Source organism: Suricata suricatta, chromosome 9 (genome assembly GCF_006229205.1).
Source record: "Suricata suricatta isolate VVHF042 chromosome 9, meerkat_22Aug2017_6uvM2_HiC, whole genome shotgun sequence".
Lineage (NCBI taxonomy): Eukaryota > Metazoa > Chordata > Mammalia > Carnivora > Herpestidae > Suricata > Suricata suricatta.
The window spans coordinates 82,080,342-82,105,782 of NC_043708.1; the positions used below are offsets into that span (position 1 = coordinate 82,080,342).

A 25,441-nucleotide genomic window follows, 5' to 3' on the forward strand; every position below is an offset into this window, starting at 1 on the left:
GCACCTGGCGCTGGCTTAGGGGACTGAGGAGGGGAGGGTAGCTACGTGAAGGGCTTGAGGCCAGTTAGAAATTCACCCACCCATTCAGTCATCACATAGGCTCTAGGGTCTGGGGACACGGCCAGGCAAAGCTCCTGTTCTCCTGGGGCTCACAGTCAGATCATGGGCATCAAGGGTCCTCCAGGATTTGAGCCAGATCTGTGGCTTTTTTTTCATTAGGGTTTCATCCCCTAGGTTGGCTTTTCTAACGCATTGGAATTTGAATCTTAGGTGGGGTTTTGGAAATCCCAACTGGGAAAATTATGAAAATTGATCAATATAAGGACTTTATGTTTTTATGCTTTCCAATTCAGTCCTGAAAACACAAACGGCAGAGCAGAGGAGGATAGGGGATGGTGTCTTTGGTCTTCAGGATACTGGGGATTTGGAAACTTCTGGGGTTGGAATGCCCTCCACATGTTTAATTTCCCCCAACAGTACATGAGAGGTATAATGGAAGCTACAGGGTTTCAGTGCCCAGTAGGGAATAAATCGGGGTGAAAGGCAGGCATTGGGCAGTCACCTCAACCCCTTGTGAACGTCTTGTCCCAGACCAGGCCTGAAGTTTGTGAACCTAGTCATCACTTCAGCATATTACTATTTCTCTGACATTCTCAATTCTTCGCCCATGGTTGAAAAGAGGGTATTAATTGTGTGGATGCCAGGGTCTGCACAGGGACCCTACCAGTCAGGTGGAACGGCTCTGTCCAGGGGCCTGAGGGGCGGGGCTGGGGCCTGTCTGGGCTGGGGGCCTGGGGGCTGGGACATACCCTGTCCAGGCAGATGTGGGAAATCTGGAAACGCAGAATGATGACCCAGATGAGTCCTAGGATGAGTGTCTGGTCTCCATCCACGATGTTCTCTGGCCCAATGAGGGGTATTGGCACCTGTGGGCACAGTTGGCTGGGCTCAGCTATGAAGCTCGTGTGCCAGAAAAGACTCAGGAACTGGAAGTCCAGGGGACCTGCTGCCGGATGGCAGGGTCCTGGAATCCATCCTGCCCCAGGAACTCCCCAAGGGAGAAACAGGGCACAAGGTGAGACAGGTGAAGACTTCCTAATCAGTTGCAGCTTTGAACCTAAGTCCTCCTGGCAGAAAACCCAAGCCTGGTGAACTGGGCTGGAGCACCGGAGTGTGGGACTCCCTATATGTGGGCCATGACGAGTGGTTCAGCCACAGGGGTTGGAAGTGAGGGGTCATAATAGTCAATAAATGAACTCAATAGATGACAGCAGCTGTCTGCCTCCACCTCTCAGGACATCTTGGAATCTCCAGGGAGTGCTTGGGTCCTTGATTCCCACTTCAATCTCAGCCCTCTTCATTAGGGTTCCATCTCCTGTCAAAAAGGCAGATTCCCAAGCTTCACTGATTACTCTCTTGGGCCAAGGCCCAGGATTTTGCATCTGGACAAACATTTCGGTGGTTTTCCTGTGCACTCAAGTTGAAAACCTGCTTCCCCAGATCTTGCCACAAGGACGGGCAAGAGGAGCAAATGAGGGGAGAAAGGAACAGAATAAGTATCAAAAGGGCATGTGACCTGGGCCCCTGCACTTTCTGGCTCCATCCTCCTCTCCTGGATCACAGGGTTGAAGGCCTGTAGGATACTTGCAATTCTTGGGGCTGTAAGCACAGGCCCTGTGTGTTGTCCCTGCTGTCTGAAGATATTTCCCCCACTAGTCACCTGGCTACTTACCTCTCTTTTGAGTCTTTATTCAAATAGCACCTTTTCAATGGTACTTTCAATGGCCACTTTATTTAAAATCACCAACCAAGGACTATTCCTCCCGCTCAAACACACACGCTTGACACCCTGCTTGGGTGGGCATCTTGGTTGTGTTCCCTGATGTCTCCCTAGCAGAGGGTCTGGCATACAGTGGAAAAGTATGCACCTAATGGAGAAAGAAGAGAGACTCCCCATAAGACCTGGTGGACGCTAGCTTCAGCCAACCACCTGCCTGGTGGCTGAGGCTGCATCCCTGGGTACTCCCTAGGGGTATACTTTGTTGTATTTGTCTGATCTCCGAAGGATCCAACTCCTGCTCAGCCTTCTCTGGGCACACCTGAGCCCTTCTGCGTTCACCTCAGCTTGGAGTTGGAGCATCTGGTCCGTGGGGTGTTGGAGTCTGCTCATATCAGCTTGTGAAGGCTGATCTTCCCACTTTGTGTTTTGTGATATCACACTGGCAGCTTGCAATCAGTGTGGTGGAGGTATCACTGCCACAGAAACCAGCAAATGCTCCAAACGAGGGCTTTTATTCCCCCTGCCCTGAGAGCTGGTTGTTTAACATTTACCGGCACCCGGTGATCTGGGTTAAAATCAATTGTTTTTCCTGAAACTGCAGACTCCTTGCAGTCTGGTCTGGGCTTTGCTGATTGTGGTCCCCAGAGCCTGGCATGATGTGCCCAGCAAATGACAAGCTCTTCAGAAGTGAGTGCTTCCCACATCCTGCTACTCATCAACCCTGTGTTGGGGCAACAGTATGTACAGCAGAGGCAAGGCTGTCACTTCATAGACTATGTATCAGTGACATGCTATGTATCAAACTCGGGGTGGGGGGGGGGTCGGCTGCAGAGCCTCTGACAAGGCCCATGGGGCTCCTACTCTTGCCAAGTACCTGGAGACGAGGCTGGCTCACAGGCTATTGTCCCAGGGACCAAAAAGGGCCTGGCATTCTGTGACTGTCAGCTGTCTGCTCCTCCCTGTGCTTGGGGACTGCAGTGCCCCCCTCCTTTGCTTTGGTTTCTTACCTCCTTGGCCTCTCTCCAGTATGCCAGGCTCCCAGGGGGCTGTGACTTCCAACCCAGGACTTAAGTGACACTTGAGTGACACTCGGGTTCAGCCCAGTCAATTCCAGCTCAGTTATTTTGCAGCCTCCAGGAACAGCCACCTCATAGGTTTAGTCCCTGAGGCCAGGAGCCCTATGGGCTTCTAAGCCTGGTTCTCAGGATAAATGACCCCGGTCTAGCCCCCTGACACTGGCCATGAGGGTCCTTCCATGTCCCTGGAGGTTTTGTCTCCTTTTAGTGACTATTTCTTTGGCCTCTTTGTTTTGGGAGACCCTGGCTCCCTTCTGTTTGCTGTGGCCCCTCTCTGCTAAGTGATCCAGCATCTCTAAGGCAGACCTGCCCCTCTTCCCTCTGCTGCCCGGCCAGTGTCCAGGGTGCTTTTCCTGTGTCCTACCCTCAGTCTGCCTCCCCCAGGCCCGCATCCAGGGTCTGCTGGCCCACCGACCGTGGGTCTTACCTGGTAAATTATTTCCTTGTTTAGGAAAGGAGAAGGTTAATCTGAGAATCCTGTGATTCCCTTGTTCAGGTCAACAGCTTATTTCAGTCCCACCCCCGGGGATGATGGTGTTCCTGCTCCCAGGGTCTGGGGCCCTCTAAGCTGGGAGTACTGTTCAGGCAACGGCTTTGCTTTCTGGACCTCTGTATCCCAACTGCTATTGCCAGATTCAGGCTCCAGATCTTCTGCTCTGCCCTGGCCAGCCCAGGAAAGGAGATCTAGTAGTCCCTTGGCCACCCCAGCACCTAGCCCAGAAGCCCTCTGCCCACTGGCCCACCTTGGCCCTGAGGAAAGCCAGAGCTCGGCTGCTGTTCTCTAGGAAGTGCACTCGCATGCGGCCCCGGCTGGGGGGTGGCAGGGCCTCCCCCGAGATGAGCTCCAGCAGCCGAAGTAGGTGGGTGCCATCGGCCAGCTCTTTGTACAGGTTCTGGATCCTGATGCCCACCTGGGAGGGGTGGGGAAGAGGCACAGGGTCAGCCCCCCTCACCTATCTGGTCTATCCCAGGACCTGGGAGGTGCAGCTCAGAGAGGCTTCCTTAAGGAAGGAGCATCGGGCTCAGCTGTGTTTCGGGGTCTGCAAGACATCTCAGCCAGATGACCTCGCAGCTGGCCCCCAGAGCCATTGGCCAGGGCGCTGGTGGGAACAGTAGAGGAGGGCTGTGGGGCCAGCTCCACTCACCCGGCCATGCTGGAAGACGTTGTTGATCCAGTTGGTGAAAGTCTTCTCCTGCATGCGCATGTGCTGTGCCTGCAGCTTGCGAATGTGGCTCATTTCATACGCGGAGTCCATGGTGGGACGGGGCTGGGAGCACTACTGTGGGGCTGTGTGGCTGGCCCCCTGCTTCAGGTGCCCTGTAGCCACAAGGAGCTGCTGGAGACTGTGTGGCTGACCAGCCATGGGGCCTGCAGCCCTTTGGGAACGAGGGGCCACTGGAGATTTCTCTAAGCTGGAGAAGTCATGAGGGGCATGGAGGTTGGGGGAGGAGTGTGAACTGTCTCCACATCTGATGGGGGGTGTTGCAGCTTGGGGCGCAGCCAGCTAAGGTTCTGGGGCTCCTGGCTGGTGCCCTGCACTTGAATGCCTTTGAGCCCTTTCCACACCCCACTTTCCAGATTCTTAGGACCATGGGGATGGGCTACTGCTCATTGGGATGAAAAGGGTAAGTAGAAAGAAAACAGGAAACTACTCACCTTGGTGATGTCTGTGCCTGGAAGGAGATCCTACTGGATGGATGGAAATGGCAGATAGCAGGGGCTGTGTCAGGAGGGAGAGGCTGAGGCTGGAGCTGGGGCCACGTCATGGCCCTCCTCTTGAGCCAGTGGGGCAGGGGTGACAGCACACAGCCAGCATTGTCCTCCCACCTGCCAAAGGGCGTGGCCCAGACTGGGAGGGGGTGGCTCGGGAATGCTCCAGACTGTTGCTCCAGGATCTCCTCCTTCATCCTCCTCCCACCTCAGATGCCACCAATGTCAGTTGGGGGTCCTGGCTGTCAAGTTGGCTCTGGGCGGGAGTGCCGTGGGGGTGCTGCAGTCCAGGGAAAAGGCATCTAAATGGCAAAGCCTCGGGTCAGAAGCTTCTGCACCCACTTCCCAGTCTGGGACTGCCCTTCTGCACCCCTGTAGGGCCTCTTTGGGAGCACCCAGGGTGGGATGGGCAAGAGCATGCTGGGCCATAGCCCTCCCATCCTGTCCAGGGGAATGCTGCTATAGATGGAAGAGAGTTCTTGGATGCTGGGCTTGACTTTCCAAGCCCTGACCTGGCCCGGGGCTGAAGGAGGGCCGCTCCGTCATGCCCAGGGACCACTTTTTGAAGGGAGCTCACCCCTCGGGAAGGGGTAACATGGAGCTGCAAAGACTATGGAAATGACAGAGTCTCCTCCAAACACACAATGTTTGCTCCTTGGGACTTCACGGGGAGGCCCCCAGCACCTGTGCTTCCACAGAACTGGCTGAGTCTCAGGGCTCAGAGCTCAGGGCAGGGGCTATGGGGAGGGCCTGCAGGCAACTCACTTTCCCTCTTGCAGCCATAGCAGCCTGCCCTTAACAGGTGAACAGGACAAAGCACCCTGGAGCCCCAGGCCCATGACTGGGAGTAAGGGGCATGGTACTTTTAGGGGTGGGGACAGCTCCCCTGCATCTGGGAGAAGCTTCCTCCCCCTACTGCCCTCTCCCTGTGAGGACCCTCCTGCCACTGGCTGGCTTCCTGATGTTGGAGTGAGTCTGGCCTTCTTCCTCCCTCACAGTCTCAGATCCAGTCAGTCCTCCATGGAGGGTGCTCCGTGCTCCCCAGAGCTCCAGGGTCTACCTTCTTGCCCTGTTGACCTGCACTGCCCTTGCAGGGCCCCATCACTGTTCCGTGACTCATCATTTTGCCTGCACATCAGCCTATGCACCCCCGCGCCCCCAGTTTACCTCCCAGAGCTCAGCTCTGCTCACGCCCATGAAGACTCCCAATGCCTGACCAGGACCAAAGCTTTCCTGCCCACATCTGGGCTTCAGCTGCTTTCAGCTTAGAATTTCCCTTCTGTTCTTCATTGTCCACATTCTCCTATCCTATCAGCCCTGGTTAAAATCCTGTTCCTTCTAGCAGGTTCTCTGATGCTTCTCCCCGCCTTCCCACCTTGTTTCTCTTCCTATTAAGACCCTTGGCCCAGGGCATCTTGCATGATGTGACCCCCAGAGGGCAGGCTGGAGCTGCACAATGCTTTGCACAAAGAGCTCAATGGAGGTGGTTGTATTAGGTTGTTGAGTGGGGCTGGAGAACTGCTTTCCTTCCTCCTGAGCTCGAATGTAGCTAAGCCACTGCACGTGCAGCACCCACTGGCTCCTCTTTTGCTGTAGCTGATTGCAGCCCCTGCTGGAATGAGAATCCCTTGTTAGTCCGTACATAGTTTGGCATTACTTATTTTGCAAGTAAGTAAAATCTCAAGTTAAATTTAAACAATATAAAAGGAATGTACTGGCCCAGAGGACTGAAATGTCTGGCAGGAGGAGGACTTTAGGTGAGGTGTTTTTTTTTTTTTTTTTTAAGTTTATTTATTTTGAGAGAGAGTGAGAGCAGGGGAAGGGAAGGACAGAGAGAAAGGGAGAGAGAATCCCAAGCAGTTTCCGTGCTGATAACTCAGAGCCCAGCTCAGGGCTCTATCTCATGAACTGTGAAATCATGACCTGAGCTGAAATCAATTCTGATGCTTAACTGACTAGCCATCCAGGCACCCCAGGTGAGGTTTGATGCCCAGTTCAAATGATGCCACCACAGGCTTGGACTTCCTCTGCCTTTCTCAAGGCTTCCTTCACCTTCCTGCTCCAGAGGGGTTGCTGCTGGCCTAACCTCACTCCCCTGCCCGCCGTTGCGCTGGGTACTCCTCTCAATGCCATTTATATTATTGTACCGACAGGCTTGCTTCTTTATACTGCATGGATCGAAGAAGACAGAACACACCCTCGAGAGCTGCAAGGGAAGTCTGAGGGGCTTGGCTCTCATGGGCTTGAACTGACCCACATGTCTGTTTCTGCACCAATTTCTGTGACCAGGGGATGAAATACTCTAACTGGCTCAAGCCAGCCGGGACCCACCTGGAGACGTGTCTATCTCACCCAAACCTTGTGGCTCAGACTGAGGGTGTGGAGTGCTCTGTGAAGGAAATTCCCGGTCTGGGTCACCACAAGGGTAGATGGAGACAGTGGGGAAAACCTGGATGTCAGCTGTAGGGGTGTGTATCTGCACCTGTGAGGTGTGGCAAGCGGCAGGAGCAGTGCCAGCCAGGGGGCTCCGACCCTAGCGCTACTTCAGCTTCAGGCACAGGGTCTTGCCCCCGAGCTGGAGAGGGCATCGTGACAGGTGCCCATCTTCTTTGAGAGTGCTCAGTGATGCCCTTCCCAGGCTTGGAAGGGCCTGTGTCCGCGGTTCCTCCAGTCCGACTTTCAATCATCCTCGGCTGGGGCCTGTTCCTGGACATGACCTCTGCCCCCTGCAGATGGAGTTGCTTTCCGGCTAAAGATGGCCCCCTTTAGGAGTCTCCCAGCTTGGAGGACACAGGAAGAGTTGGGGGTCACAGGAATGGTGTGTATCAGGGGCACACCCTCTCCCTAACTCCTTGGATCCCTGCTTTACTGCTGGGACAACTGCTACACAGTCACGGGAAAGCCGGAGCCAATGGAGGAGAGCTAGTGAATTTTTCGTAAGTTTATTGATCAATAGATTGTGTCTTTTTATTGAAACCTGGAAACAAGATTACAAAAAAAAAAAAGAAGCATTGTGTATTAACTGCATTGGCTAATTGACATGTAACCTGATACACTCTGAAATTAGGCCCATGTTTACCTGGATAAACTCAGTGGTTATCTGTCCTAAGGTTATTTTTCTGCTACATTCCACAGAGGAAATAAATGGTGCTGCTGTTAATGTTTTCCTTTTCTTCAAGACAGCTTGTCTGGGGTACTGCTCTGGGCATAACGAAGGTGTGTAATGGTGCACAGCGGGGAGGTCCCAGTGGTGGCTGTCAGCCCGTGACTCTGGTGGTGAGACCCCACCCTGGGCAACAGACTGCAGTCCAAGACGTTCCTGGTGAGGTGGACAGGCAGGTTCTCAGGGGAACGTGACAAAGGGCTGTGCTCCGGGGCTCTCCTGTGGGCTGATAATGAGGGCAGGGGTGGAAGGGAGGGCAGGAGGCACGTGCTTCTCCTCACGTGCTCTCTGACCCACCTGCACACCCAGTTCCTTGCCACACAAGAATTCAACTCCTCAAAGCCTTGCTATCCTGCAGGGGGAGCCACGCCTCCAAATCCAAAGATGTGATAGTTGCAATAGTGACAAGGGCTCCCAGGGGAACCCAGTCCAGCCCTGGGGAGACGGGGGCCAACTAAATGAACGGCCCTCCGTACTGAAGGGCAACCAGTCCTGGTCCTCCCAGCACGCTGTCAGGAAGGTGTCAGCGTACGATGCTGGGCTGGTTGGGCTTTCCCACGCTGCCACGAAATTCAAGGTGTTTGATAGGTCTTGGTGCAACGTTTCTTTGCAGAGAGGTTCAGGAGGGCCTGCCTCATCAGCAGGCTTACAACTTGGAATTTGTCTTTGGGAGGATCAGGCTGAACTTGTTTTTTCCCTTGAACTCAAGGTTGCAGAGGTTTGTCTTATGCAGTATCTTGTGAAACGAGATTCGAGACTCTTAGATTTTCTTCCTCAGAACTGTGGAGAGTGTAGGGAGTTTCACAGTGCTAGAGTTTACCCACCTCCACCATCCTGCCCTGCTGCAGACACTCCGGGGAGGGGGTACTTTGAACACTGGGGTGGTGTGGGGAGGGCCACGTGGTGGGTCAACCGATTCTGGAGGGCTCTTCGGTCCCCCAGCCCTTTTGCCTGAGGAGGCAGGATAATGCGTGTTCTGGACACAGACTCCAGGAACCTGGTGCGGGTCCTGGGAAGATACGGGTCCTCACCTTAGCAGCCATCTCTAAAGTTCTCCAGTGTTTTTCTTTCCAATCAACTCTTCATGATGACTGACTTCATGTTGTAAGAGATGTTAAGAAAAATGGGCATGTAATTTTTTTTTCTTTCTCAGCAGGGAAAGTATGCAGCTGCCTGACATTGTCCCACCTGAGGGCATCTAGGGATCACAACGCCACCAAGAGAAGTTTTCTTTCCCGTAGGAAGCAGACGCCTCAGTCTGCTGGTCATCTAATATAGTTTTCCCATATGTCTCTGCATAGACAAAACTTGGCCATATCTGCATATATACATGCTGACAAGTATCAAAAATACATACTCACGTGGTATATGTATGTGCATATGTATATATATGACAAAGGAGAAGAATTACAGGAGCAGGATAATTCTGAATGGAGAATCCACTAACCTTGGCATCTCTAAACCTTTGGGCCAATGAATTCTCTCTTCTCTGTTTTGGTCTTTGGTGGGCTTCTTTGTGGGCACACCCTGGGGCAGTCCTCAGGCATCCACCAAACCACCTGCATATATGAGAGTACTGACATTATAAACCTCTATGTTTCTAATGAATTTAAAACTGCTCATTAAGATTGAAAATAATATTATGGATTTACTTCTCTTAAAATGCCATATTTAAAAAGTACACTAGGGAGTGTGAGGGTTGGCATCTGGATAAATGCTTCCCCCAAATGAAAAAATGATCTCTTAAGTCAGTATTTCTGACACGAATGTCACAGGTAACATCAGAAAAAAATGTGGCTGCTGGTAGGTTCTGGCAGGACTGTTCTGATTTCACTTCACTTTGGTGCTGGCGGGGCCCCATGCCACGTGGCCATTATAATTTCGTGCCTTTTTTTAAATTGCATAAATAACGAAATGCATACCCAAGCTGCAGGCCACGAAGGAGGGAGGGTGGTAGTGAGCCTTACCCTTCTGCCCCTGACAGGCAGTTGGGCGCGGGCAACAGAGAGGTTTATACCAGGACTCAGAGAGAGAACACTCAGGAACCCACGTTCAGCATGAGCCCGGAGTCCTGCCTTGCAATGGGCGTGCATTGGATGAACCTCACAGCCTTTTGAAGAAAAGGTTTCATATGAAAGATGCCATCCTATTGTATAAAGGCTTTTCCTGTGAGAAATAAATACTGGACATAATAAAGATGCCTATTTTTTTTTTTAATGAAAATAGTGTCTAAAGCTAGACAATGACCTTTTCTACCTGACAGCCTGGGGCAGGCTCACCTCTTGTTCCCCCTTGTGTCCCCAGGCCAAGCACACTGCAGGCACCAAGACATGGTTTTGCTGAATTTAAATCCTGCCATTGACAAGTGGGCCGTGGGGACCTGTCACCACACTAACAGATGACTGCAGAGAACCACCTTGTTCCTTTACTACAGTTTGTATATGATAAATAGACTTTGCTACAAATTATTGGACAGACCAGTAAGAACCTTCGGACGTCAGCATGATTCGAATACTAGAAATCTTGCCAGGGGCTAATAAAGGTTCGGATTTCCAAATTCCTAACCAAACGCAAAATTGCTGGGAAGGGTTCAGGTTGGGAGAGCTCTGGGTGGGCTGGTCAGAGGTGTGTTGGGTGTCACAAATGCTCCCTGTGGGCCTGGCTCCGGTGCTGCTCGAGCCTGCAGGAGGGACAGGGGCACACACAGGCACAGTGGACTCTCCCTTCAAATGCAGGGGAAGTAGTCTTCTCTTTGGTAGACGGTCTGGAGAGAACAGAAACGCTCTGTGCTCTGTTGTTTTCCACTCTCAATACAGCAGGAAACAAAATAAATAAAACCAACGCTGCTCCTTCTGGGTACCCTTTAAAGGAAAAACAGGGGCCAAGGCAGGTGCACGATCACACGGTCCAGTGCAGAAGGCTCGTCCAGTTCCAGAAGAGCCCCGCCGCTCACTCTGTGGCTGCCAGGCTCTGCACAGCCCACCTCCACGTCTGGGTCTCTCCAGGCTTCTGAGTACTCCTTGGTCAATTTCTCTTTTTCTTAACCCTTCAATCTCCTTATCCACACCCCCCCCCCAGTATTTTAATAGAAATTCAGGGAATTTTAGAGGTGAAAGAACCTCATCTAGTGTCCAGTGTGTGCCCTTCTCATTCCACAGGTGGGGAAACTGAGGCACAGAGAGGGCAGTGCCTTGGCTAGGGTCAGTGAGTCAGTAGCGGCACCGGCCTCAGGCCCAGGCACCCAATCCCTACCACCCACTGCCTGCCCTGTGAACGGCCCACCCCTCAGTCGGCCTTCGGTAGGGACTTCCTGTGGGAGGGGGGCACGAGGTGGGGGGGCAGGCTGTTGGGCAGCTCGTAGCCGTCGAGCTTGATCTTGATCAGGTGCTTGGCCAGTGCGAACTCTTCCTCGTCCAGCATGCCATCACAGTCACAGTCCGCCAGCTTCCAGATCTTGCCCAGGACGCTGTTGGGTAGCTTGGATGTCACCATCTCCTTCTTGGCATTGACACCTGATATCTTACCATTGACAGGCGACAGGGTGTAGAAGAGCTCGTCGTAGACGGGCTTGTCTTTGGCCACCACCCACTCCTCCTCATCGGCGCCCTCCTTGGCACCCTCCCCGTAGCCCTGGTTGAAGGGGCCCTCGGTGGTGCCGTCGAAGGCGCCGCCCTGCACAAGCTGCGTGGGTGTGCTCATCTCCTCCTGGCTGATGAGCTGCATCAGGGACGAGATCTTGCTGCTCAGCATGTTGTCCACTGCCTCAATCAGCTTGGGCTTCAGTGAGTGGAATTTGGTGAAGTCGTAGTTCTCGAGCTGTTCCTGCAAAAAGAAAAACCACAACTCAGTCACATGCCTTCTCTTCAGGAAGCCGATAGGGAGAGGGGTAGCTGGAGGCAGAATTCTCCTTTAAGCAGACATCCCATCCCTGGGCTGCTCCAGAGCTTTCTCTTTGGTGGGGTCCCCACATCCAAATTTACCAGATACAGGAGCAGTTTTTGGAACAAGACAAAAGATGTATGGAATGCAACTCTTTTTTTTTAATAGTAGCTAATCTTTGGCTGGCGACCATACAAGTGATAATCCTAGGGCTTTTGGACAACCTTCCTTCAAACTTGCCTTTTTTTTTTTTAAATTAAAAAATTTTGGGGGTGCCTGGGTGGCTCAGTCGGTTAAGCCTCCAACTTCAGCTCAGGTCAGATCTCACATTCGTGGGTTTGAGCCCCGTGTCGGGCTCTGTGCTGACAGCTAGCTCAGAGCCTGGGGCCTGCTTCCGGTTCTGTGTCTCCCTCTCTCTGCCCTGCCCCCTCTCATGCTCTGTCTCTTATGTATCAAAATAAATAAAAACATTTAAAAAAATAAATTAATTAAAAAAATTTTAAATGTTTGTTTATTAAAACAATTTTTTAATGTTTATTTTTCTTTGAGAGAGAGAGAGACAGAGTACAAGTGGGAAGAAGGCAGAGAGAGAGGGAGATACAGAATCCAAAGCATGCTGTAGGTTCTGAGCTGTCAGCTCAGAGCCCAACATGGGGCTTGAACTCAGGGACCATGAGATCATGACGTGAGCTGAAGGTGGACGTTCAACTACTGAGCCACCAAGGCGCCCCAATGTTTACTTATTTTTGAGAGAGAGAGAGAGACAGTGCAAGCGGGGCGAGGAGTCAGAGAGAAAGGGAGACACAATCTAAGGCAGACCCCATGCTCTGAGCTGTCAGTACAGAGCCTGTCATGGGGCTCAAACCCACGAACCGCGAGGTCATGACCTGAACTGAAACCAAGAGTTGGATGCTTAACCGACTGATCCACCTAGGTGCCCCTCTTTTTTTTTCAATTTACTTTTGAGAGAGAGCGCACGCACGTGTGCGTAAGCGGGGGAAAGGCAGAAAGAGGGGGACAGAGGATCTGAAGCAAGCTCTGAGAGGACAACAGAGAATCTGATGTGGGGCTTAAACCCACGAACTGTGAGATCATGACCTAAGTGGAAGGTAGACTCCCAACCTACTCAGGCACCTAGGTGCCCCTTGCTGTTTCTTTTCTTTTCTTTTTTTAGTGCTCTAGAGATTTAGCATTTTATCCTTAAAGGTGGTCTTATGACATACTTCCTTGTTGATCTTTACAACAATGCTGGGAGTAAGGAAGGGCAAACATGGATAACCCTGTTGTATGGACAGCACACGGTGTGGACTAGACCCCTTAGCCCCTGTCTCTTGACTAATGCTCTTTGTACCATAATATGAAGCTATGTCAGAGGGACTTATTTAGGTAAAACAATTATTTAAGGATGTTGTTTTTAGATCAGTTAAAAAAAATGTAGTTTAAGGTGCAAATAAGTAAAAGTTGAAACTGCTAAGTGGGAGAAGAGTAGGGATGGGAAGGGCGAGTGGAAATCCAGCTGAGAGGGCTGAGTATCACCAGCCAGATCAGGGCAAGCCCTGGCTCCACATCCCAGGTGAACTGGTCCATCAGCAGACAGAGGTACAGGACCATGTGTGCCGGGGAGGGCCCTGGGACACAATTGCCTGACTTGGAGGGGAGATGACTAGATGCCACACAGGCCCTGCGGATGGTTCTCCTTGGTTACTCATCCACCCACCCATCCATCCACCCACCCATCCACCCACCCACTCACCCATCCATCCATCCATCCATCCATCCATCCATCCATCCATCCATCCTTCCATCTTTCCTCCATCAACCCATCCAACATTTTCTGGGCACTTGATATTGGTAGGCCCTGTTTTGGAGCCTGGGGATACTATAACCATGAAGAGTCACAGTATCTGCCCTCAGGGAACTTCTGCTATAAAAGAGAGAGAATGTTCTAGTTTTTTAGATCCTGTCTTCTTTCAAGAAGAGTTTGGCTTAGCTTACAGTGAAAATATGATAACATAAAATAGAACAGAGTGATTATAAATGGAAAGGCTAAGGGGCACCTGGGTGGCTCAGTCGGTGAAGCATCAGACTCTTGTTCTCGGTTCTTGAGTTCTGTGTTGGGCTCTGTGCTGACATGGTGGCGCCTATTTGGGATTTTCTCTCTCCCCTTCTTTCTCTGCCCTTTCCCACCTTACATGCTCTCTCATTCAAAGTAAATAAAAAAATGGAAAAGCTAAGTAATTAAGATGGAGAGGAAAGGATGACGTCAGACATCTAAGGTGAGAAAAGTTACTCTCCTCAGCAGCTGAACTGCCGGCGGGGACGCACCTCTCACTCCTGAGGGAACGAACCATTTGTTTGTTGCAAGAGACAAACTTTGTCTGAACTGAGAGAGAGATACCTGGGGCTTTTTATGATCTTTTAAAAATGTTTTCAAGAGCAGTTTTGCCAAATAAATGCAGAAATTCCAGGTATGCAAGTTTTTATATGGACTTTATGTGAAGTATTTCTGTTAGGAAAATTCTAGAAGGCCAGCGAGAGGCCATCCAGGTGTGCAATTTTCTGGAAATGAGGCAGGGAGACTCTTGAGTAAAAGAGATTTCATATACTCCTCAGACCTGACTGTTCTGGGGAGAAGTAATGTGATTAAAAATTTTTTTTAAATGTTTATTCTTTTGAGAGAGAGAGACAGAGAGTAAGGGGGGGGCAGAGAGAGAGACAGAGGGAGACCAGAATCTGAGCTGTCAGCACAGAGTCCGACATGGGGCTCAAAACCACGAACTGCAAGATCAGGAAGGACGTGAGCCGAAACTGGATGCTTAACTGACTGAGCTACCCAGGGCCCCCTAGCAATAACTTCTGCTAACATTTTTTGGGGCACACATCTCTAGCCATTTTTACAAACACACACACACACTTTAACTGAAATAAGACTACACTGTTTGAAAACTTGGATTAAGAAAAAAATGTATCACATCTTTCCATGATGATAATTTTTATACAATCTTATTCTTCATCTTAATAGCTATATGATAGTGAACTGTACAGCTGGGCCATTTTTCCTTCACCCTGTCTCATGTGGTTGGACATTTAGGTTCTTTCCAATGGAGACTCAAAATTGTGGTCTCTGGAGTGTACCAGCAGTGGACACTCTGTGCTGTTGTTTAGAAGCAGAGCCCTGAGCTTCAGATGGAGGGACCGAGCCGAAAGCCAAACGGCTTGCCAGACCTCTAGAGAGGGGGTGCCCCCAACACTCTCCTCAGCAAACTCTGGGGCTGTCATGTCTGTGTGGTGCGGGCCTGGTTTCTAGACACACCCTGGTTTGTGTGTCACTATCCTCAATGACAGACCAAGGTCACCTGCAATTCAGTCCAAAACCAGCTCTAAACAATGTTACCAACACTTTGGGCTCCTAGAGCTAATATCTCAGGCAGCCCCCGGGAACTGAGAAGAGAAAGTCCAGGAGGGGAGAGCAGGCAGCCTACACAAAAATCCGAGTGCGGCTGGGGTAAACAAGTCTGGATTCCCCTGGGTGCACAGACACCTACCCCATTTCCTCATGAATGAGCCTGAGCTTTGAGTGCACACAAAGCCCCTGTGTCTGGCCAAGCAGACGAAGGAGGGCGGTGCCTGCCTGAACTTTCCACCCACCTGCGGGGTTTGCGGATTCAGACTGGAAGCCTCTGGAAGCTGGCAAGGGGAAACGGCCACATGTTTGCAGGGGTGGACAGGACGTAACAGCAAGCAGACACCCTTGGCCGGAGGGCACAGAGGAGATAAACCCTCAACTCTCACCCCTGGGGTACCCCCTCACCCCCAAGGCCTGACCAGGGAGTTTGGGGTGCAAGTTAAACCGCAGCCATCTCTGCCCCTCCACCAAGTTCTCTCCACAACAGAACTCTTTTTATTGGGATGAATACACACCAGGGAATTTAAAGATCTACTCTTCAACAGTTGTATTCTCAAAGCCACTAAGCCAGGGATCCTGGGACTTCTTCCCAAGAACTAAAGGTCAGTTCTCAGCCCAGTTATTGCCAGACTATCTCTTGCCCCCTCCCTCCCAGCATTCACTAGAAGCAGTTCTCCAATTTATAGGTAGACTTAGCCGTTGGTGATGGCTCTGCTGCCCTCTGCTGTTGAAAAGCTGACTCATCAGCTGAGAGGGCCAAATGCTCAGAGGAGGACAACTGAGTCCGCAGTAAGAGTGGCTTAGCGAGTGTTCACCTCATTCTCCAGTCTGAGCACATCAGTGTGGGAAAACACAATCCCCTGCAAAAGGATGCAGGGGAGACATGGGCTGCTTCACCGGCAGGTCACTGGCCTCTCCCAGCACTGGGCAAAAGCCTTCACAATATATTCAGCCTATTGCTACAGCTAAGAGTCACCCCAACCAGCCTGGTCTGTGAGAGCACAGGGAGGACAGAGACTTAAAGCTGGCTTTGGTGAGCTCTCTGAGTGACCCTGAGATGTGGAAAGATCATAGAAAAGTTATCTCCATGCTTATGTCCCCACTGCTGTCCCAGACGTAGTCGATGTGAGGTTAAACACCTGTGTTGGGAGCAATGTCAGATGATAAACAGATGAGAGAGGCCCTGGCCCCCACCATCAGCCCCCTCCAGGTTCCTGGGTGACTGCAAACTAGCTTGAGGTATCAGGTGATGGTAAGCATGCACTATGGGCTCCAGGCCTGCCCGGCTCCTCGAGGAGTCCCTGAAGGGACCGGGCTGGTGTGATCAGGGCCTGGCCAGCTTCCCACGGAGGATTCCCTTCCAAATTCAGGGGCCTGCTCTGAGAACTGCTGGTCTATACACAGGCCCCGGGAATGCCCAGGGTAGGTCAGGGTCTGAGAAACTCACCACCCTACAGCCTGCTATGATATAAATACACACTAACTTATCAGTGAGCTTATCTAACACCGATTCACTGGGCACCTGCTACATCCCAGGTGCTAGGGATACAGCAGTGAACAGGACAGGTCCCCAGCCTCATGGAGTTACGGCCTTATGAGGGAGATGGCCACTGAATAAAAAAATCAATTGCTCTGAGGCACAACAGCGCTAGCGTTGTAACGAAGAGCACATGTCCTAACAGTACGCTTTGCTGCCAAAACTCCGTTGTTGGCCACAGTCATAGTAGCAAATACTGTAATCCAGAATATATACTCCGTAAGGGCAGGGAGTTTTGTTATTTGTTCACTGATTTATTCCAGGGACCTAGAACAGTGCCTGGCCATGGTAGACTTAATATTTCTTGGTGACTGAGTAAATGAACATAGGTGAATAAGGGCACCTATCAGGTGGCACTCCTTGCTCCAAGTCCTAGGGCACTCAGGTGTCTACTGAAGGTGCTAAGGCCTCTTCTGAGATGCTAGAAGAGGGGCACGTGGCTTCCTTGTTTTCTTTCTCAGGGACTGCCCCTCTGCTCCAGCTGAGAGACCCTGGCTTCCGCTGACATGGCCAGGGCCAGGCTAACATGGTCATGAGAAGCTCTGGTAGCGGTTTGCTACCTGTGTTATGGGCGTTCCTCTGGGGACAGGTTTGCAGGCCCTGAAAGGAGACTACAGTGGCTTCCTGCTGGGCTCAGTGGTGCCTCAGGTCTTGGGAGTAGTGTGTTCCTGTGGGTGGCACGCTGTGGTAGCTCATTAGGCTAATGAGCTACAGAAGCCCCATTAGGCCATCGTACACACTATGTATTTATTCACAGCTTTCCTCTCAGTCAAGGAACCAATTTCCTTTAAACATATCCAAAGGCTGCAGGGCACCTGGGTGGCTCAGTAGGTTAAGCACCCAACTTCGGCTCAGGTCATAATCTCATGGCTCATGAGTTTGAGACTCGAGTTTGGCTCTGTGCTGACAGTTCAGAGCCTGAAGCCTGCTTCAGATTGTGTATGTGTGTGTCTCTCTCTGTCCCTCACCCACTCACACTCTCTCTCTTTCTCTCTCTCTCTCTCTCTCTCTCACACACACACACACACACACACACACACACACACACACTATCTCTCTCAAAAATGAATAAACATTAAAAAAATTTTTTTTAAATATCTGAAGGATGCAAGGAAACATGTCCCCTCAGTTTGGTCATGCGGTGCAGGGCATAACCCAGGGGTGTGAGGGTGAACCCGCTCAGGAAGACTGCTCTACAGGCCCCAGTAGCCCAGCTATCTTGTGATTGGAAAAAAACCCCAATTCTTCCTCTGAGTACAGGGATATCTATTTCATTTCAGGAAGAAAAAAGATATTCTGGATTTACTTTGAAGCTAGCTAAGCCATATCTGACCAGATCATATATTACACATGCACTAATCAAGTGTGCCCTGCCAACACAATAATGTGACCCACTCCTATGTTAGTGTCTCCTTTATAGAAAGTTTACATTAAAAAACTCCTCAAGGCCAAAGCTTCCCCTCCTGATTCCTACTGATCCTTGACTCCACTCCTTGATCTCTCCTCCTACGGTCTCCTGAGCTGCCAGGCAGCTCACAGGCCCGCCGCCCAGCTGTGTATCTCCAGCGACTCCTCTTCCTTCAGCCCTGTCTTTCTCTGTGGCTCAAGGCAGAAGGTGAGAACTGGACGTCTCCAGGGAATAGCCAGTATTGCAGGGGTGCTCTGTTTGGCCTATGTAGTACTTTTTGAAAGTTTGAGCTAAAATTTGAAAACCAGGGGACTCTACATACAAATCTAGATTTGCAACTTCTTGTGAACCATCCAGGCCTGTGTTCCCACAGGACAGTGGCCACCGGGCAGGTCAGGCCTTCTCCACCCACTGAAGCAGGGCACAGACACCCCAAGCTGCCCCTGTGGTGGGTCCCCACAAGTACCCTGTACTTGCAAACTTGTTTTCCTCCTGTGACAGTCCTATTTCTCAGAATCTCCAGTTCCACCAAATGTGGGAAAACAAGAGGGAGTCAAAGCGGGTGACGTGGTTTTTCTTTGCCTGGCCTGCTTTCCAGAGAGGACTGTGGCCTCTAGTGCAGACAGGTCCTTGTACTGGACAAAAAGATGGTCAGTCTGGCTCTGCGAGGAGCCAGGTGGGATGGCCTCACTCGGGGAGACATGGTCAGCATCGATGCGCTTATCTAGCACCACTGCAGGGCGGTAGACACACTGGTCAGACCAGGATGAATGCAGCACCCATTTGGGCTCATCTGGGGCTGCCCAGACACAACTCAGGGAGACCCTAAAATCAGGCCCAAGGTTGCCCAATGCTGACCCATAAGCAACATCTTTAGTGAGTGAGCATAACTTGCTGTGCCCAGGGAAGTCCGGCCATGCCCCAAGAGCCCTAGGAACTCTGACTGAGGCTCTGAGCCTGCAGTAGCTGTGTTGCCTGAGCGTGTCTTCCCACAATGCCTCGCAGCACAGGCTTGAGGAAGCCGCCTGAGGTGACCTCCAAGGTCAATGCCAGCTCTAAATCCTTTAAGGTTCTGGAATTCCAAAAAACAGGTGTCACTTAATGCCAAACACACAGCCTAACAGGGCTGCTCCTCTGATTTTATCATGGGACCTAAAGTTACTTCTTGAAATGTGTCCCTTTCTGGTTAAATGTTTCGGGGGCCAGGCAATCTCTGCTTTACTCACAGAAGCCTATTCTTATGGATCACCATTAGGAAGATGCATTCACGGTGTTCTCTATTCTAAACCATGAAACCCTCATGTGGACCCAGCAATCAGCCAGACAAGGCAGCACTGATGTTGCTGTAGGCTCCCAGTACCTGCATTGCCTTGACTTCTGGGAAGTCCCCAGCAGAAATCTGGTATTCTCGCTGCAGCTGAAGGTAGATTTCTGGCAATCTGCTGATAAGCTCTCTCTTCTTGTTTTCCTTTCCGAATACACTCGGCATCTCCTTCTTCAGGTGGCTAATGATGTAGGCATGTACCTGAAGGGGCATATGTCAGTAAGGACATGCTATTTAGAACTGTACCAGAAACACAAACAAGATGGCATCATAACACATAACAGGGTCCCATGCAGGGCCACAGCCCTCAGGACAGGAGGGTAAGTGTATAGGCGGGGGGGGGGGGGGGGGGGGGGGGGGGGGGGGGGGGGGGGACAGTGAGACACACAGGACACATCATAAGCCTGTTTCTGGACATGTTGAATGTAAGGTACATGAGGGACCTCCAGATGGCGCTGTCTAAGGGTACCTGGAAAGGGCCCCAAGCTCCAGAGAGAGCTGGTCTGGGTGCCAGTTTTGAGAGCCAGAGTAGAGGTGGTGGCCAAAGCCAAAGGGTTGGTTGAGACCACAGAGGGAAAGTGAGCAGAGAACCCCCCCCCCACTCCCAAGAAGGACTGGGGGGCGGGGGGGAGGGCAGAAAAATGACTTCAGGAAGTGGAATGTGACAGATAAGGGCTGTGGGAGGGGAGAGTCAGGAAGAGGTAACACCTGAATTGGGTCCTGAAGACGGGTGGGAGGGCTGCGGCCCTCCAGGGGAGGGAGACTGTGGATGGCGGTGAGGCGGCCACACACTGGGGCCTGTATTTGGGGCAGACCATGTATATGGCTGCAGCACAGCATGGAGGCGAGGAAGGCAGACTGCTGTGCGTGCCGGGAGCCATGCAGGATTAGAATGAGCACTGGTTAACCTAGAGTGGTGCCGTTGGGCTGAGGATGGTTCTGGGAGACCAGAGAGGCCAGAATAGTGCTGGGAGTGCCCTGCTTCCAAAGGGGGCTGGTGGTGCTTGGCTGGGGATGAGATGGGGCGACGGACTTGGGGAAGGTCTCTGGCACAGTTCAGCTGTGCCTGAGTGGCTATTCCGTGTCTGCATCTGCGCAGGGAGTGAGCAGGGTGGGTGGTGCTTGGGCTGAAAGACCTCAGTTCTGGTGATTAATCAGAAGACCTAAAAGAAAGTTTCAGCAGGGCTGGTGCCCAGGAGCACCAGGAAACGAAACTGGAGACTCATGTAAATGGCTGATCTGATTAAATAGCCAATCTGCATGGAAATCTGTACCCAGTGGACAGAGATGAGAATTCCTGTAACCTCCCCATGTAGAGCGTGAACTCTAGGATCTCCACAGATGACACTCATGGGGAGCTTGTTGCCTCAGCTGGAGGAGCGTGTGAGTCTTGGTTTTGTGAGTTCAAGTCCCATACTGGGTGTAGAGATTACTTAAAAATAAAATCTTTAAAAAAAAAAAAAAGATAGCAATGAAGTCGTTTCTGCACAGGACTAGCTGCATAGGACCACCTTCCTCTAGGAGAGGAACCCCTGGGGAAATGAGGGGAAGGCTCCAGTAACAGGCTCAGGACTGTCACCTGAGGGGTGGTGAACCCAGCTGGAATAGCTCTGCTTGGCAGTGCCACCGCTTCCTTAACATTTCCACTCTTTTTAAAAAATTTTAAGTTTATTTATTTATTTTGAAAGAGAGAGCGCATGAGCAGGAGAGAGAGAGAATCCCAAGCACACTCTGTGTTGTCAGCAGAGAGCCTGATGCAGGGCTCGAAGTCACAAACTGTGAGATCATGCCCTGAGTTGAAATCAAGAGTGAGATGCTTAACTGAGCCATTCAGGCTCCCCTTTTTAAAATTTTCATTTAATTTTGAGAGAGAGAGAGAGACAGAGAGACAGCACAAGCAGGGGAGGGGCAGAGAGAGAAAGAGAGAGAGAGAGAGACAGAATCCAAAGCAGGCTCCAGGCTCAGCTGTGAGCACAGAGCCTGAAGAGGGACTTGAACTCACAAACCTCAAGATCATGACCAGAGCGGAAGTCAGATGCTTAACCAACTGAGCCACCCAGGTACCCCAAACATTTCCACTCTTCTGCTAATTTCCAACTTTAAGACATGAAGAAATGTTCATTACAAAAGCTCTCTTTGTGTATCAGAATTCTACAGAGTAATTTAGAAGTCAAGAAAATAACCAAAAATAGGAACAGACAAAAAGCAAGCAGTGATTACCAAAAGAAAATGACTATGCAGCTAGGGAAAATCCTATTAAAGCAGACTTCTATAATCTTGTGGAAGAATGGAAATTGAATAAAGGGGTAAGCAGAGACATCCTCTAGCTCGGCTGAGATCCTCTGTGTACAGACACACACTGGGCGCAGACAAAAACATTCAGCTAAGATCTGAACACTAAAATAAGTGTATAATTTAAATGCTGATGTGCTCAGACCCAACAATACTAACTTTCCCATCTATAAAAGGTCACTTAACAGAAGCACACACTGTCCTGCCTGGCTACTGCTCACAAGGACAGATGGGGAGAGATGCACCTGAACCTTTCTGTCACTAGTAAACTTATTTACTTATTTTTCAAATTAAAACAGCTTAAAATTTTTATATGATTCTTTGAGACAGAGAACCCCCAAATTTGGGAATCCTTTATTTAGAGTGTCGGACTTTAACTGTATTCCTGAGAGTATGATGAATAAGTGGTAAGACTAGCAATTTCCTTGCGTTGGATAGTGAGTGTCTGCTCGGTTTGGTGGGGTCAGGGGAAGCCTTGGGTAACACCCCAGGACTTGGAGGGGCTTCGCACTCAAGTGGAGAACCAGCTGTGCACCAGCTGTCCTTGCGTCATTTCCTTGGCCTCGGTCCTCCTGGAGCCTATGGGCTGGAACTTCTGGGCCTATGGACACCTCTCCCTTCCGTGCTTGGGAATGCTCCATCTGGGGCCAGCCCCAAGTGGAGAAGAAGGTCCCAAGTTGCTGAGTCTACTACCTACAAGGGCTTTTTACTGAATGCCCACCCCAGATCCCTGGCCTGGGGCCAGACCCCTGCAGGGCTCCCCAAGACTCCCTCCCTCCTAATGCGGGCCCTTTGAGTAGCCAGGCCTCTGCTCAGGGAAGGCTGACTCCCCATGCAGCCCCCAATTCCACTAGGATTGGCACCAGTTTCTAACACTGCCCAGTGCCCAGGAGCATGCTTTACCTGGCCTGACTGCAGGTGATATGCACCTGCCGAAGCTCTCCACCCATGGCCTGGCACTTGCTCCAGCACCTCAGCCTTCATGGTATTCTTTGGCTGATGACCAAGGCTGTGGATGATGGGCTGCCATTAGACACCAGGCTTCCCGTGCCCTGACACAAACTGATCAGTTCTTGCACCAGGCCTCCATTCCTTCCTCCTTCTACTCTGCCTGGCACTACCTCAGTCTGGACCCTCAGGTGCCCTGCTCATGCTTGCAGGCTGCTCTCAGCTGCCACCTTCACTTCTAGAAAGTTCCACTGGCCTGTTCTGTGGGAGCCTCCTATTGTGCTGCCTCTGCATGGCCAACCCCCTCCTGCCCTTCCATGGACCTCCTAACACAATAACATGGGGTCAGATACTATTGTATGGGCCCCGTCTTAAAAAGCTGATCAAGTTACAGGTAAATTATAATCCTTAGAGTCATGGAACATTAAATCTGGAAGAGACCCCTGTATTTAACTGAACTCCTGGTTCCAGGAAATTCATATGACTTATTCAAGGTCACACAGCCAGTTAGGAGGTGCAGAGCCAGCACTCACATTCAACTACCTCATTCCTAGGCTTACGGTCTTACTTGCTTTCTGTGGGTACAAATTTAAAAAAATCTTACTAAAGATATTGGAGGGGCACCTGTGTGGCTCATGCAGTTGAGCGTCCAACTTCAGGTCAGGTCATGGTCTCACCATTCGTGAGTTTGAGCCCCGCATCGGGCGCTATGCTAACAGCTCAGAGCCTGGAGCCTGTTTTGGAATCTGTGTCTCCTTCTCTGTCTCTGCCCCTCCCCAACTCGCACTTTGTCTCTCTCAAATAAATAAATAAATAAATGTTAAAAAATAAATCTTACTAAAGGTGTTAGAAATCAGGAATTGAAAATGAGCAATGTCCTGTGGAACAACAGTTTGGAAAACTATGACTTGAGGTTTGGCTTTTGATTGTCCCTAACTCCCAGGGATGCTGTGGGAAGGGTATTTAGGCTCCCTGCCCCCTTCCTCCAAATGCATACATTATGGCACCCAACAGTATGAACACCACATAGAATGTGGGTGAAGACAGCACTCTCCTGGCAGGATAGCACCTTGTAATTTTCTAAAGACTCATGGTAAACAGAGGGGACAGCCTGGAGCCTCATTCCTGCCCTGATGTGTCAAAGAAATCTTTCCAGATAAACACAGGGCTGAGGGCCAGACCAGGTGATGGTTCCTGCAGAAGGAGGTGGACAGTCTGAGATCTTTTGCTCTTTACAATGAGAGAAAACTAGCTGGGAAGAAGGGGGACAGGAAAGACAAAAGGGAAGAGAAAGAGGAGACTAAATAAATAAAGGGGGTATGATGAGACGTGGGGCTGGAAGGTCAGGTTCATGCCCTGCCATCCTTGCCTCTTGTTGAGCAATGCCAGTGACTCCAGCTCCCCACCTTGGCTTATTCAGGCACAAACTGGAAATTATAACTCCTACCTCACGGAGCTGTTGGTATGAGAATCAAAAGAGATCATGGATTTGGATGCACCAGAAAGAGGAGTAAAAATGTTGTTTGTTATTGCCTAACGGCCAAAGACCAACAGCTGGAGGGTTAGTAATGCCAGAAAAGGCTTGTGTTTGTTTAGTTCTTACTGAATAATGAATAAACTCTTACTGAGTTATTAACAGTTGCTAAAAAATTAACAAGTTCTATGTATTTGAATCGTAATAGGATGAATCTGGGTCCCAAGAGCTTCATTCACAAGTCAGTGACACTGAACCCTGGCTGGCTTTTGAACATTCTTATCTTGTCCAAGTCACCCTTTTCCTTGTATAAAACTGGGAAAGCCCCAGCTCATCCAATGGTGATGACTCAGGATAGATCAAGTGGGTCACAATGTCAGTTTCTGGGCTATAACTCAATGAACAAAAAGAGATGTCCTTCCCTTTATTATTATTTAAAAAATTTTTAACATTCATTTTTGAGAGACAGAACAAGCGTAAGCGGGGGAGGAGGAGAGAGAGGGAGAGAGAGAGAGAGAGGGAGAGGGAGAGGGAGAGGGAGAGGGAGAGGGAAACACAGAATCTGAAGCAGGCTCCATCCAGGTTCCGAGCTGTCAGTACAGAGCTCGACATGGGGGTCGAACTCACAGACCAAGAGATCATGACCTGAGCTGAAGTCGGACACTTAACTGAATGAGCCACCCAGGTGCTCCGAGATGTCCTTCCCTTTAAATGAACATGAATTTATTTCTAGTTCACATATATACTCTGCTACAATCTCATTAGCTGTGTTCAATGACAAGTGTTCATATATATCCAAGGTGGAGAAGCATGTACTCAGAGTGAAACTGGATATCCATCCTGGGTGTGGAGGGCAACCCCAGGCAGCGAGTGCTGGAAGCTTCCAGTGCTTATGGTCAGTAGGAGTGGAAATCCTCATGGGATTTGAGGAGCATTTTGGGGGGAGGGCTCAGGTTGGGAGAACATGGTTCTATACTATGTGACTTCATCTGCAAGCGAACACTGCCTGTTGGAGACCTGCATCTTTGTTGGCCCAACTTGAAACTTGCATAGAGTATTTAACATCAGGGAATCAGCACATTTTAAAAGTGGGTTTATAGGTACATAGAAAAAATCAGTTAATGAAGTAGAGACCTAAAAAGGTGGACCCACGGAGTAGTAAGAGTGTGAGACTATAAGAGGCAGAGAAAGGCAACTTGTTGGTTCTCACTGGAGCAGGGGGTTTGTTATTTTGTTGCAATCAAAGCTGGCACCCATAGCACCTGATTCTGAACAGCTTAAAGGGGACTCAAGGGGGCCCACCCCTTCACTCACTTGAGGTCAACCTTCAAAGAGACAGGCTTCCCTACATGGACACAAATACTGACACCCATATCCACAGCTGACTGAGCTATTTTTAAAAGTCCCTTGGTAGGCTAAGCATGAGTGGGTCACCAACGGCCA

The 25,441-nt window shown here is 50.6% G+C and overlaps 2 protein-coding genes across 3 annotated transcripts in view; both read right to left on the minus strand.

The window, feature by feature from the left end:
* SPTBN5 (spectrin beta, non-erythrocytic 5) overlaps nucleotides 1–4,678 on the minus strand; it is a 46,532-nt gene extending 41,854 nt beyond the window's left edge. The window contains 4 exon segments of the mRNA XM_029950717.1: nucleotides 810–926; nucleotides 3,600–3,767; nucleotides 4,002–4,269; nucleotides 4,514–4,678. Of these exon segments, the coding sequence (XP_029806577.1) occupies nucleotides 810–926; nucleotides 3,600–3,767; nucleotides 4,002–4,269; nucleotides 4,514–4,623 (663 nt within the window). The 5' untranslated portion in view covers nucleotides 4,624–4,678.
* Nucleotides 4,679–7,493: 2,815 nt separating this feature from the next.
* The window catches only part of EHD4 (EH domain containing 4), an 82,978-nt gene continuing 65,030 nt past the window's right edge, over nucleotides 7,494–25,441 (minus strand). Inside the window, exons 5-6 of one of the 2 annotated variants that reach the window (XM_029951115.1) lie at nucleotides 19,321–19,485; nucleotides 7,494–11,552 (exon numbers count right to left, since the gene is read on the minus strand). In XM_029951115.1, the coding sequence (XP_029806975.1) occupies nucleotides 11,016–11,552; nucleotides 19,321–19,485 (702 nt within the window). In that variant the 3' untranslated portion in view covers nucleotides 7,494–11,015. The remainder of the gene's footprint in view (nucleotides 11,553–19,320; nucleotides 19,486–25,441) is intronic. The other variant, XM_029951116.1, reaches the window with a different exon arrangement.